This window comes from Alternaria ventricosa (genome assembly GCF_023758065.1).
Source record: "Alternaria ventricosa strain BMP 2768 chromosome Unknown scaffold_3, whole genome shotgun sequence".
Classification (NCBI taxonomy): domain Eukaryota; kingdom Fungi; phylum Ascomycota; class Dothideomycetes; order Pleosporales; family Pleosporaceae; genus Alternaria; species Alternaria ventricosa.
In genome coordinates, this window is record NW_026055683.1 from 523704 (window position 1) to 536763 (window position 13060).

Sequence of the window (13060 nt, forward strand, 5' to 3'; positions counted from 1 at the left end):
TCTTGGAGCACCGTGAAGTAGCTTTGGATCGGCCTGTGGCCTTTCCTATTTTCTCTTGTATATCTTCCTCTCTCAGTACATATTTATCTATCACAGCAGCTACGCTGCTCAGCAACAGACATCTCCATCTATCTTTGCATCAACTTGCGTGTTCAATTATGATAGTGACTGACAATCAGTTGCGCCCATGTTCAGATGCGACGACTACATCTTGATGTTTATTGGGGAAACGAGTATCGTATTGTCTGTTCTCACAGGTACTCTATCTAAGCCCATCATTGTCGTGATACATCAAGCCCTTATCGTCCCTGTCCTGTCTATACCCTCGGCGGCAGCACCGTAGGCACCGGCCCCCTAGTTGTCGTCCTTGGCAACTCAGGCACAGCAAGCGTGGGCAAGCAAGCACACGCACTGCTAACCTGCGCAACCACTTGCTCACCCGCACAAGCCTCCTGCGCAAACTCTGGCACAGCACGAACATCATCAATCTGCCTCTGAGTGAAGTTACCGCAGAACTCTTGCGAAGCCTGAAGTCTACCCTCGACGTTTGCTGTGCGCATCGACGTAAGACAAGAGTCTACTTCGCAAACGGCTGGCTTCGCACACTCCTTGCTAGACATCTTGACGACGAAACTACCACGCTCGATAGTGTGCACGAAGATGAATCCGCTCTTGAAGTTTGCGTAGCTGGACCAGGAACCGAGGAAGGCTACTGTGCCGCCACCTTCGTTCTCGTCGTCCTCGGGGTAGATGTCGAAGAATCCGGCTTCGCAGATGCCGTCGCCGCTGGGGTCTTGTGTGATGGTGTGGATGTCCAGGACGTTAAGACCGTTTCCGTAGTTCGATTGGTACAGGTAGTCGCCAACGACGTATTGGTTGTGGTCGATGCTGCGGCGCTTTCCTTCGTAGTTGCCAGAGTAGAAGGGGTTCTCTAGGTCTCGAATGTCGAAGATGTGGGTGGTAGGCAGACCCTGCGTCATGGGCCCGACTTTGGCGTCGCGCTCGTCGAATTCATCGTCGAGGAAGATGTACTCTTGCCAGGTTGCGTTGTTGACGACACCTTGGTGGACGTACTCTGCTCCAGGGTATGTGGTGCGAGAGATGATGTTGGTGGTGTTGCCGGCTTTGTCAGTTACGTCGTAGATGGTCAGCGTGTCTTCGTTGTAACCGTAGCAGATGTCGCGGCCGTAGTACTTAGTGTCTGGTCCGCGGTAGACGATGCATTCAGCATCATGGACGTAGCCATCTGCAGAAGCACAACCTGGGCTGGTCGGGTTTTCAGGGTCGCTCATGTCGATGAAGATGAGGCCTCCACGGCATGGTAAGTCGCCACGAACGCGGATCGTCTCGTTACCGCCGACAGATCCAACTGCCACGGCGTAGTTGAGTTCTTCGTTGACAACGATGTTGTGGGTTCGGCCAACCGGGAGAGCATTCCAGTCATCAGTTAGACCCCAGTGACCAGTCAAGTCTTCTTGAGTAAAGTTCATCGGCTCGCTTCCGTCAAGGTCCAACAACTTCTTCATATCGAAGATCTGAACACCGTGGTTGATGGCCTCACTACCAATGACGGCATAGTCCCTCATCACGCGAATCTCGCGCCAGCGGGATCCGACAGGGTCGAAAGGAGGCAGGCGACCAAGATAAATCAGCTTTCCTTCGCTACTGATCTCTGCAAAGGCGGTACCGTCGAACTGGCCGATTGCTACAAACTCGCGTCCATCCTCTGATGTCCAGCCCCAAGAAGAGGAGCCCTGTCCATCAGAACTACCAAGGAGGGAATGTGGAAGGAAATGATATAGATCGATCTACGCACATTAGCGAGCTGATGAGCATTTGGACTTGGTGGCAACGGACGTTATGGCACCTGAATGTGTTGTTGAAGTCGCCAGGGATTGCAGCAGCGAAGCCGTTCTCACATGGCGTATGACCTAGTTCAGGGTAGCGGGTGCTATCCATCTCTCCCGAAGCAATCTCAGCATCCCATTGCGCCTGTTAGGGTCAATATAAGCATGTACCAGCGTGCACCGACAAGGAAGCCTTACAATCTTCATCCCCATGATCCTCGCATGCACAGTACCATCAGCATATTCCTCCGCAGTACCCAAGGCAGCCGCATTACTCAGCCCAACCAAGGCGGAGCCAAGAACCGACAATGAAGACACGTGAACCATGACGATAGCGATTCTCCGTCAGCCCAATGGTGCGAGCTGTTCCTGGTACCTCACATCTTCAGCGTCACCGCGTCTAGATATACACTTTCCCATGTTCCTTCCGGTAAACCACGAGCCGATATCCTCCTTGGTCCTGCAACCGTACTCACTACGATATCCGACAAAACCTGTTAATTTCTTAGCCAACTCTTCGCTAAGGTACAAAAGATCTAGTCCGTCAGCCCCGATGACCTGGTTAAGAAGGTCGCTAGATACCATCTCTTGGGACACAGAAGACCGCTTGGAAACTGCTTGGTAACCAAGACCCCAATTGTCGGTAAACACTAATCCACACTACTTGCCGTTTTCTCAATGGTGGGTGCTAGCGCTTGGCCCACGTTGAGCTGCACTTGGCGGCTTTCGGCGCCGAAGGTGGAGGTCTAGGCACGGCCTTGGAAGTCTGCATGGGATTTACCCCGCTCCGCCGGCCTTCTGTGGTGGCTGGGTGTCTGTGCTAGGCTCCACTGAGCCTCCATTTTAAGACCATGGCTTCTCTTTTAATTTTCGTGTCTATGGCTGGCCTGATTCTGACATTGGCTTACTGTTCACTAGGCTAGTTCAAGATGGATATCAGTCAGCTTCTGGTGCTTATGCCAGACTATTTCCAGCAATGTGTGTTGCACTTTGGTCTTTGTAAGCTATGCGCGATACCTAGGTATCGCCTTCAGTCAATTTGCTAATCTACGGCGTTACCGGCTCGAACAAAACGAGTGTAGTTGTTGTTTGCAACAGTAGTCCTTCAACACACTTCCGCCCTTCATGAGTATTCTCGTGAGATGCTCGACATACACTCGCAGCCGCGAGGTCGTCACGCTCAAAAAGTCTAGCTTCTCGAACGCCAAATCCAAATCGAAGTCTTCAAAGCAACAAAAATCAATGCTGAAATGCATTGGACAGGTCGCGATCGTAGTGGACTGGAAAGTCACAACTACGTCAGTGAGGCTCTGTCCTCACCCTACGCATACCGTTGGAAAACGCTTAGCTCATCGGTGCCAGCCGGTTGACAATGGGGTATAATGCTTTTGGTAGACTCGCAAACGCCGGAATGAAACGCTCAGTGTACTAAGGAAAAATCGGCCGTAATCGTGGTGTGCGAAGGAGGGCGCATGCGAGGGCGCCGGCCATAGTTGAAGCTGATGCACGTCGATAGACTGGACTCTGGATGCTTTACAGTGAAGCTGAAAGTAAACGTAAATGCGTAGAGCCCCGTCCATAGGGCTGCGTTCCTATGAACAGACATACTAACGCCAGCCATTCTGGCTGAATTGTGCATTGTTCAGCGATGACCTCCCATCATTCATGTTCAGCGCAGGATCCATAAAAGATTGGGACCAGTCTTCTTGATGCATCAACTCATCGAAAGGCATGTTGCTGGATGTTTGCATCGGCATACCCTGTTGAGGTGGATATCCGCGATATTGCTGGTTACCCTGCATGAAATACATGGGCATGGAAGTAAAGATCTGTGCCTCACTATCCATGGGTCGTGCTTGCGAATTGGGCGTGCTAGTGGGAGCAAACATGGCTGGATGTCCTTTCATCTCCATACTGGTCGAGAGTTGAGGAGGGTGGCCGCCCACCGGGGTGCCAGTACTGCGGTCGAAAGTTTGTGGATGCTTGTTTTCAAAAGCAGTCATGGGCTGATTGGGGTAGGCGAGCGGGTCGGCAGACGGAAACATCATTGTTGAGATGTCTGCGATCGGGACATTAAGACCTGACGGGTCTGCCAAAGGGTTGCCCAAGCTTGTTGGACCAAAGGCTGATGATGTCGGCTGCGAATCATGAATAGGAGCCAAACCAAAGCTCGGTAGGCTATCGTTGGATGATGTGGGTGTAAGGCCTGGCACACCATCGAATAGATTGGGGTTGGAGACCGAGTGTGTGGGATAAGAAGAACCCAAGCCAATGCCACCAAAGTCAGGGCCGCCAGACTCGAATGACTGGGCTTGGCCAGCAGTCTTGACATTGGGAATGCTATCGGGATAGGTACTCGCGCGGCGGGGCGCGGCAGAGTCGCTCTGACCAAAGAAGGTGGGGCGTGTGCCAAGAGAGTGCGGCGAGCTTCCTTGTCGACGCTTCCTGGATGCAATGATCTCTCCACCGTGTCTGATTGATTCCGGGAGACGTTCAAACATGCCCTGAGAAACATTGTTAGTGTTGTCAGTCAGTGGAAGCTAGTGCTGTGCTTACCTTTAGTGCTGTGCTGCACCTATCAGCGGCCAGGCTCCTCTTCGCGAAGTACGCCAATACGTCCTTTCCTTCCACTGCATCCCGTAGCAATTCAAAGCTGGTGGGACTCTGTGGGTTCTCCAAGACGAAATACAAAATTGATACAATAGCGAAGAAGGTCGTATACATAGAAAACCAGTATGCGCCAGCCAATTGGCCGCGATTTCGCATCTCTGTGGAAATGTGAATGATGTTGCGCGAGACGTTAACGCAAGCAGAAGCGCAGGCAAAGGCCCTCTGGTCGACGGTGTTCACATTGTACGATTGCGAAACGTAGTGTAAGAATGGCCGATAGAGTAAAAGCTGGGCATGTCCGAACGCCATGCGGAGAAGTTGTTGCACCCTGCGTATGTGTCAGTAGTTGCAAAAACGATGTTAGATAGCCAGCTTACCTCCTGATGATCGGAGGCGCGTCGCCGCCCGGCCTGAGCGCAACAGGCAGCTCATCCAGCCATCTTGCTAGATCCTGTTCGATTTCGCGAATCTTGGAGTAGCCCACAGAATAGGTCACAGAGTTCTTGGCGCCTGATTGTGTGCCCTTGATAGGGTACACGTACTTGCAGATCTTGTTCAAGATTTGGACGAGACGCGTGTGGGCATTGAAGGCCGCCATGACAGAAATGCTTCCATTGGGCATGGGCAGAATCTCCGTCTCCGTAATATACTCGTCATCGACCTCAACCGGCCACTCCTGATCAATGTCCTCATCGTCCAGAAATCGCGGTAAACCGAGCATGGCCCCAACGTATGTGTCCATCCTTCGAATGACCCAAAATATGCGTTTGCGTGTTTCTGCTTCGATGGGATTAAACTTGACGTTGAATGAACGGTGCAAGCCCATGCGCAGTGCTGAGCGCAAAGCGACCCCGATGTAGGCATAGCAGGTGCTAAGCTTGGCTGACGATTGCAGGAATTGGATCATGAAAATGATGGCTTGAAGTGAAGTCAGATCCCTGCAGTCAGTGATGTCCAAGAGCTGGCGCGAAGCTTTGAAGTACTTGAGTCTGGATCGTGTTAGCATGGACGAAGTCCGCACAGGGGGGCTTTGCTGCATACCCCTCATCGGTCAGGATGTCGTAGCTTGCTACATCGACGCCGGTGTCGTTCTCGGAATAGAGTTTGCCCAGAGCTAAAACGGCGTAGAATAGAGGTAGAAAGCTCGTCTCGGCACTACTGTAGTTCTCGGGTGCGACTTCGTACAGACGGCTCATTTGCTTGTAGAAAGTGGGTAGGTGGACGACGCGCAGCATGGCGCTGTACTGGATGATGGCACTGTCACAGAGAATGCGTGCATTTTCCTGGCTGGGTAGGGGCACATTTGACGACGCTGTAGTGGATCCAGCGATGGAAAGGGAACCAGGAGACGGCGGTTCGTAGGACATGGATTGGTGCCGGAGGGACGGCGACTCGTCTGAAGGGATTTGGAACATGTCATCGAATTGCCGCAGGCCTCTCATAAAGCTGAGTCCTGAAGAGTGGCCCTGGTAGTCCCACTTGCCCTCTTCGTCAAGATCAAGCTGGCCCGTCGCTTTGACCATGGCTTCCAGGTGCGAATCAGGCTGGTCTTCGTTGTGGGCCGGTGCCTGGTGTTGCGCGATCCGGGGGTCTACAGGCATCACGGGAGGCCGCGCAGCTGCTTGGGGCAGCTGTGGTAACAGACCATTCTGGAGGTGGGCGTCTATGGCGGGGTCATTCAAATCCACGGTTGGCAGCACCACGTGCAGTAGCGCCTTTGCGCGCTTGAGCTGGCTTTCGAGAGCCTCAATGTACTGGGGAGTCGCATTGCGGCGGCGGTTGGACGGCTGGTCATAAGTGCTAGAGGGGGTCAATTCTGTGTGCAGTAGCGAATCCGTCAGGGGAGGGTGTTTACCATTCTGTCGGCTGTTAGCTTGCAATCTCCCACGTAATTCAGTGTACACACAGGACATACCATAGCTATAGACAGTACAATGGGTGCACGGCTGCTTGCCATCGCACTTGATCTTCTTGCGCCGGCATTCGTCGCAGGCACGCGTCACTCGTCGTCGCTTCTGGGGTTGCTGTTTCGGTGCCTGATCGTCGCCGACGTCATTGGTTTCCGAGTTTTCCTCACCAAACTCAGAGGCGTCTTCCTGCGGGTTGTCGAAGGGGCCCGAGCGGCCCGCGTCTGCTGGAAGGCTCTCAGTTGTCGTGAGGGCCGGAGAAGTCATGGGTGTCGGGAGGAGAGTGTGGCCAGCTGTGGCTGGGGGGAACGCTGCGCCTAAGAGCAAAGTGGTGGATGCTCGCGGCAGGGGTGTGTGAAGACGGCGGAGAAGCTTGTGGGTCAGGGATTAGAGTTGGGTTAGCGCCAGCGCATGGCACCGTCCCGCCCTTTGGACGCCGGAATCGAATCGTTGCTCTCCGCCGAGTCGTCCGCTTTTCTCTCCTCACCTGGCAGCCAAGCCTGGAACTGGTGCATTCATCTCGGCGAGCTCCCTCGACGCTTTCTGGAATTGCCCACGGCCGCATCGATGCTGCCAACTGCCCGCTGCCTCTGCACAGCGTACACACCGCTCCTGCGGGCCCCACTTTCCGAAGACCTCCTCATTGATACACCACTCTTGCACCTTGCCAAGTGATCAAGCACAGCCATGCTCACCTGTGCCCTGTGGCGTCATACCGCTGCTGGCATATGTCCTGGGGACGCCCATGGGTTGAGACAGAGGTGAGGGGTCCTGCTGCGACGCCACCCAACAAGTCGTGGAGCCCTGCGTCCAAGCGAAGCCGAGCCTTCTCCATGGCTTTTGGAGCAACTCAAGCCGCATTAGTGGTCTGATCCGCCATTCCGTCGCAGTTCAGTCGTTCCCCGATATTCCTCGTGCGCTCTAAAGCCTCTCGTTCCAGCAATGATCAGCCACCGATAGACTCGCTTACGGCTGAGGTGTCGAGTGGCACCGTATTCTCATCGCAGCCATCTGTCATACGGCCACGCGAAGACAAATATTCACCCCAGATGTGGGCTCTTCGGTCTCTCATCCAGGGCGAGCTTCCGAAGGCCTGTCTCCCCACCGGCACCAACCAGCATGCAGCCTTGCGCGACAGATCTTAGCGCCGGATAAAGTCGCCATGATGGTGACAGCGTGGCTTGACTGCGGCTGGTGACCCTGGCCGTTTTCTGCAGTACACTGGCAGACAGATGTCGCACACGGCTCTGCCATGCCTGGGCTTCTCCCACAAATAGTAAATGGACAACAAGCGAAGATTCACATCTATGACCATCTGTCGTACGCATTCGGACAATCTCAGTCAATTCACTTATTTTCCCTATCTGTTCCATTTCGGGTGACGACCTTGAAATGTGCTTAAAACGTTCAGTGGGGCCAACTACCGCTTTAGTTTCCCCATGAATACAATCTGCCAATATTGTAGAGCGTATCGACTCGCCAAGCGAGTAATCCTTCGAGATATGAGATATCTGAAAGGCAAACTCTGCTCAAGCAGGGTCGTTTATGCGCGTTCTCCCTGGTGCATGTCGCCTAATTCTCCACGACCGTTTGCGATGCTTGTCAACCGATCTCTCGCCACAACTGCAAACATGCATATATATGGATTCCTACGAGTAGTCCTGTCGGAGGTACCGATGATGGACTCATGTCATACCGAGGTCCCTTGGCACTGCCACGCTTGCGGTTATGGAAGCCCACACGGTGGTTATTGGAACACCCTACGAGTTTTAGTGGTGCTTGTCTCGAGCTATGCGTGCCGACTTCCGGATGACTCAGCGGATCGCTTGCTGCATCCACTTTCGCCCGGCGGGTGGTCGCGCGCTGACTCGGCGGGTGCACTGGCAGGTCACGGTCAGCGTTTAATTCGAATGCCGTTGGCATTGACATTGGGCTCGTCGTATTCCTGCTCTAGCCACAACACTAGCCACACAGCCAAGAGGAAAACGCACGATATTTCCTGCTGTTGGTCACCTGCCAATGAGCCAAGCTACGTCAGGAGTGGCGCAAAATTGTCTGGGAGATGGGCCAAGTTATGACTCCGTCTTGGTGAAACGTGGCTGAACAGGAGGATGTGTGCATGACGCCAAGCGAAGCCAGTCTCGCGATCGCTTCGAGGTGTGGCGCATGACGATGCACATGTCGTTGCGAGAAACCTTGCAAGGATGCTGTTCAAGTGCTTAGCTTGCTGCTTGCGCCGGAGCGAACGGTCACCCACCCATATCTACGGGCTGTACGTAAAGCCAATGCGACTTACAGGACGAGGGGCCGATCACCGGTGACTCGTCCGTCGGGGCTGTCAGGTAACATCTCGAATCGAGGCGTAGCGTGATGGACTATCAGAATATAGATTTACTTGAGGCTCCTTGGCTCCCTAATGTGACGTTCACTGCAGATCCATGCAGCCTGTGTGATCGACAATTTAAGCATCACACCCGCAGTAGGACCGCAATCGAGATGCGTTTAGTGAACCACGATCAGCGCACCCTGCAATGTGGTGGTAATCGCGAAAGAAAATTCTGTATTCTTGTCATATTTGCCAGCAACAAGCTTCGGGCTGAACACACTCGTAATTGGTACTAGTTTCAGACTTGCTTGCATTAGCTTCATCCTGGTCGTAAATCCGACTTCGGCGTCGAGATAGCCCTGAGATCCATCATCGAAACGTTTTCCCCATGCCGTGACGTAGTGGGCGATCTGGCTCCGGTGAAAAGGTCGAGATCAAAACTACGGCTTGGTAGCACAAACTAACGGATTAGCCTCCGGACTCTGATGTACTCGGACGAAGGGTGAGCATCCTTATGACGAGATCAGTATGATTGTTGAAACTGGCGTTCATTGGAGCGCCTACAATGGCATGGCTGACTTTGTCTGTACCCCTAATAAAAAGCGTAGCGACGGCTTCACATAAGCGTGGATTCGTCGAAATGCATGGCTGAGGATAGCCGTGTCTTGCCTGTCCTCCGCCCGATGCACAGTTGGAGCAAATGACGAGATCGTGACAGATGTTGAAAATGGAGGAAGCCGAGAGTAGTGAATGGGTTACCGGATTAGTTGGATAGCCCGATACTACCAGCTATTAGCGCCAGGCAGCTATACATTGCCAAGACTTCCTTGTTGTAAATCGAGCAAGTGTACTACGGACGCGAGAGGCGAAAGATGTAGTAGCCGTCGATAGTCAACAAACTTTAGGAGACCGGGATGTACCGACTTTGGTACAAGCAGTCTTCGTCAAGTGCCGTTAGCATCCGTTCAAGAGCCGTGATAGAGAACCTAGATCTACGGGCCGAGGTTACCGGATGCGTACGATCATTGCGTGTGCAATACAAGCACATTGGTGCCAACGGCGAAATGCATTCCCTTGCAATTTAGAACATGCGCTTCGAGCATCATCAGCATAAGGAACGAGGTAGAGTGCAGCTATCATCGTAAAGAAATTGTCGGGCGAGACGACGATGGCTGGCTCGATGATTGAGAGCGTTGCGACAGCGTGGGTCGTGGTTGTTCTTGCAGACTCTTCTGCTTACGAGGACTGATGATGCGTGTGGTAGAGCTGGGAGGCGCGCCTGCCTGACATGAGCTAGATGGGGCGCAGAATCCATTTTGCAGCTCAGTCTGGCAGGAGCGAGCGCATACGCTATCCTCACCTTCTTCGATTGACAGATTTATCTGTATGCTCTTCCCTTTATACCGACGAGTTTTGCGATGTATACCTCAGTACGATGCAACGATAGAGACGACTTGACACTTGTGAGCGGTGACGTTTAAAGGCATCGGGTACACAACATCGTCGTCCTCAGACTCTCGCTCGCTCTCTCATGTCTCTAGCTATAGCAGCTACCGCAGAAACGCTTACATCATTGCTGTCCGACATGTCAAAGACGGGCATATGCTGGATCGCGATAGAAGCACACGCATTCGAGAAGACCATCGGATCTGAACGGCGATGATTGCAAGTCCCTGATTCAGGTTTAGACAGATTGCTGGTTGCGGGTCGACAATTTACACAGATACTAATGTAAGTTTGGCCTGGCATGGACGCAGAAGTGGCAGCAGCAGCAGCTCGGACTGTTGCAAACAAGTAGATGGAGTTTTGCGATGAGATTGTAGCCTGATTAAAGCAGTCGGGATCGTTCAGAGATCCATCCCTCACGGGAATAGGTCAGATCTTCGTTGTTGTCTCTTTCGCAGTCGAAGCCGTTCAATTAACCTCAACGACCCTGGAAAGCGCCCGTCTGACATGACGGTACGGGCAGACGCTCCACAAGATGCTGCGACAATTCGCCAAAAAAAAAACAAGCTTTCATCGTGTTTGGACTGCTACCTCACAGAGTATGCGAGCTAAAGACGTGCGTTGGTTGTTGGTGTTGGCTGTCATGCAGACGTTGGTGATGGGCAGCTCACCTCGTTGGAGATGAAGTCACGCTAATGGGTCCGTGCACCACAAACTCGAATATTCAGTTCGCTTAGTCGAGCCACCTGGAATTCGCATCCATCGAGCTCTCCATCACGACAACTAACCTCATAGCACACCGGAGTCGAGCAAAATGTCGACATTCGAACCCGTCATTGTACGTACGCCCCGATAGACGCAGCCCGATATCCCAGGCACTGGCCTTCGCATGCCGCCGCGATGCCAGCCTGCAATCCCGTCAACACCACGCATCTTCCTTGGACGTCTCGCTGACAGCGCACGCAGGTCATCGACGGCAAGGGCCACTTGCTCGGTCGCCTCGCCAGCACCGTCGCCAAGCAGCTCCTCAACGGCCAGAAGATCGTTGTTGTGCGATGCGAGGCCCTCAACATCTCCGGCGAGTTCTTCCGCGCCAAGTGTACGTACACCCACCGAACGAGCGAGCGAGATCAGGAGCAAGCCATGGAGTGCAATTGGTACACGGAGCTACAAGAGAATGATGTGGTCGGCGATGTGCACGTTGGCTGCTTTTTGGCGGAGCGCTCTTGGGACATTTTCTGGCAAGACGGTAACTGACATGACCCTACAGTGAAGTACTCTGCTTTCCTGCGCAAGCAGACCCGTTACAACCCCACTCGTGGTGGTACGTCTCCCCGTCCATACATGGCGCATTCGCAGTCCAAAGTCGAATGTGCGCGTTGCTAGCCGACATGTGCTGACCCATCTGCCAGGTCCCTTCCACTTCCGCGCTCCCTCCAAGATGTTCTGGCGAACCGTCCGCGGTATGATCCCTCACAAGACTCCCCGCGGTAAGGCCGCCATGGAGCGCTTGAAGACCTTCGAGGGTGTCCCCGCTCCCTACGACAAGAAGAAGCGCGTCGTCGTTCCCCAGGCCCTGAGGGTGCTGAGGCTCAAGCCCGGACGCAAGTACTGCACTGTCGGCCGTCTCGGACACGAGTTCGGCTGGAAGTACCAGGACGTCGTTGCCCGGTATGTCGCCCCAGTCCATATCAGCGAGATCAGAAATGCTAATTCACACGCAGTCTTGAGGAGCGCAGGAAGGTCAAGGGTGCCGCATACTACGAGCGCAAGAAGGCTATCCGCCGGCAGATGGCTGAGGCCAAGAAGACGGCCAACGTCGACTCCAAGGTCCAGCAAGAGCTCACATCCCTCGCATACTAGAAACCGGCAGTCGATGAACAGTGTCGGTTTCAGTTTCGGTGACGTGGTTCGGCGTGGATTGCATTGGGCTCATGGGATGTTTATTTCCTCTACTATACTCCGACCATTCGAAAGGGTGTCCAGGCTAAAAGAGCACATCAATACCAGGGTGCTTACGTGTTCATGGGTCTCTTCGCGGTCGGTCTGCTGTGTCTTCAGGTACTCTTCCGGCTAGAAGCAATACGAAATGAAAAATCCCAGCTGATGTAAAGCATGGTGACGGCGTTGAGCATTCAGCAATAGACTTGTGGTTATGTTAATTCACTCACGATTCCCCTTGTACTTGGCATCTGCTCTGTGGTCACAATTTGAACAAGTGCCTTGCATAACACCCTCGCAATCCGGTAGGGTTGCGATCCGACGCGGTCGGGAGGATAGGTTATGCCTACTGGCGCTTAACCTCGGCTGTGACGTCGTGCCGCACCGGAACCGGTACCCTTCCCCAGATTTCCCCATGGCTGTAAGCTTCAGGGTTAGGTGTCAGTCCAGATGTCATTGCGCCCTGTAAGAAACTTATTAGACCACGTTGTTCAGAGTATCGTGACTTCCTTCCTTCCGCCATCGCGCACCCCTGTCAAAAATCGCGTCCTGCAGCCCTCTCATCGCTCAAGACCTCGGACATCTCTCGCATCTCGTGCCACAGCGGAGCTACTCCGCACTCTGGCGTCTGTAGCTTCAGCTCAGCTTGGCCAAATTGTAGATCGATATTTCCGTCGCGTGTATATAAGCTGCTGTTAGAACTCTGAACTACCAAAAGCTCGCGTAGATACAATGGAGGGTGCCAAAGATCGTCTCAAGCAGCTCGCGTCGCATTTCACGTCCGCCAACCCCGTCCCCGGGCCACCGCCCATCCATCCCGGCGACAGCCACGAATACCATCATCGACACAATTTCCACACCCTCAGCCCAACATGGTTCCTCTGGCGCGCGGCGCAAATCGAGCCAGACGCCATGGCAATATACCACAAGACGGCGAACGGCAGGATCCTACGGCGCTCTTATGCTGAAGCTGCGGACCGCGC

At 53.6% G+C, this 13060-nt stretch overlaps 3 protein-coding genes across 3 annotated transcripts; 1 reads left to right on the forward strand and 2 right to left on the reverse strand.

Moving 5' to 3' along the window:
* Nucleotides 1-317: 317 nt before the first annotated feature.
* J4E93_002108 (uncharacterized protein) lies at nt 318-2174 on the reverse strand (the record flags this gene model as incomplete). The annotated part of the gene is made up of 3 exons (XM_049340056.1): nt 318-1808; nt 1858-1992; nt 2046-2174. The coding sequence occupies 3 exons, from the start codon at nt 2172-2174 to the stop codon at nt 318-320; spliced, it is 1755 nt and encodes a 584-aa protein (XP_049202378.1).
* Nucleotides 2175-3454: 1280 nt separating this feature from the next.
* Nucleotides 3455-6631, reverse strand: J4E93_002109 (uncharacterized protein; the record flags this gene model as incomplete). The annotated part of the gene is made up of 5 exons (XM_049340057.1): nt 3455-4351; nt 4404-4785; nt 4835-5446; nt 5499-6273; nt 6373-6631. The coding sequence occupies 5 exons, from the start codon at nt 6629-6631 to the stop codon at nt 3455-3457; spliced, it is 2925 nt and encodes a 974-aa protein (XP_049202379.1).
* A 4319-nt stretch (nt 6632-10950) lies between these two features.
* CRP46 (60S ribosomal protein L16) lies at nt 10951-11999 on the forward strand (the record flags this gene model as incomplete). Its single annotated transcript, XM_049340058.1, has 5 exons — nt 10951-10974; nt 11103-11235; nt 11407-11460; nt 11549-11807; nt 11861-11999. The coding sequence occupies 5 exons, from the start codon at nt 10951-10953 to the stop codon at nt 11997-11999; spliced, it is 609 nt and encodes a 202-aa protein (XP_049202380.1).
* Between the last annotated feature and the right edge of the window lie 1061 nt (nt 12000-13060).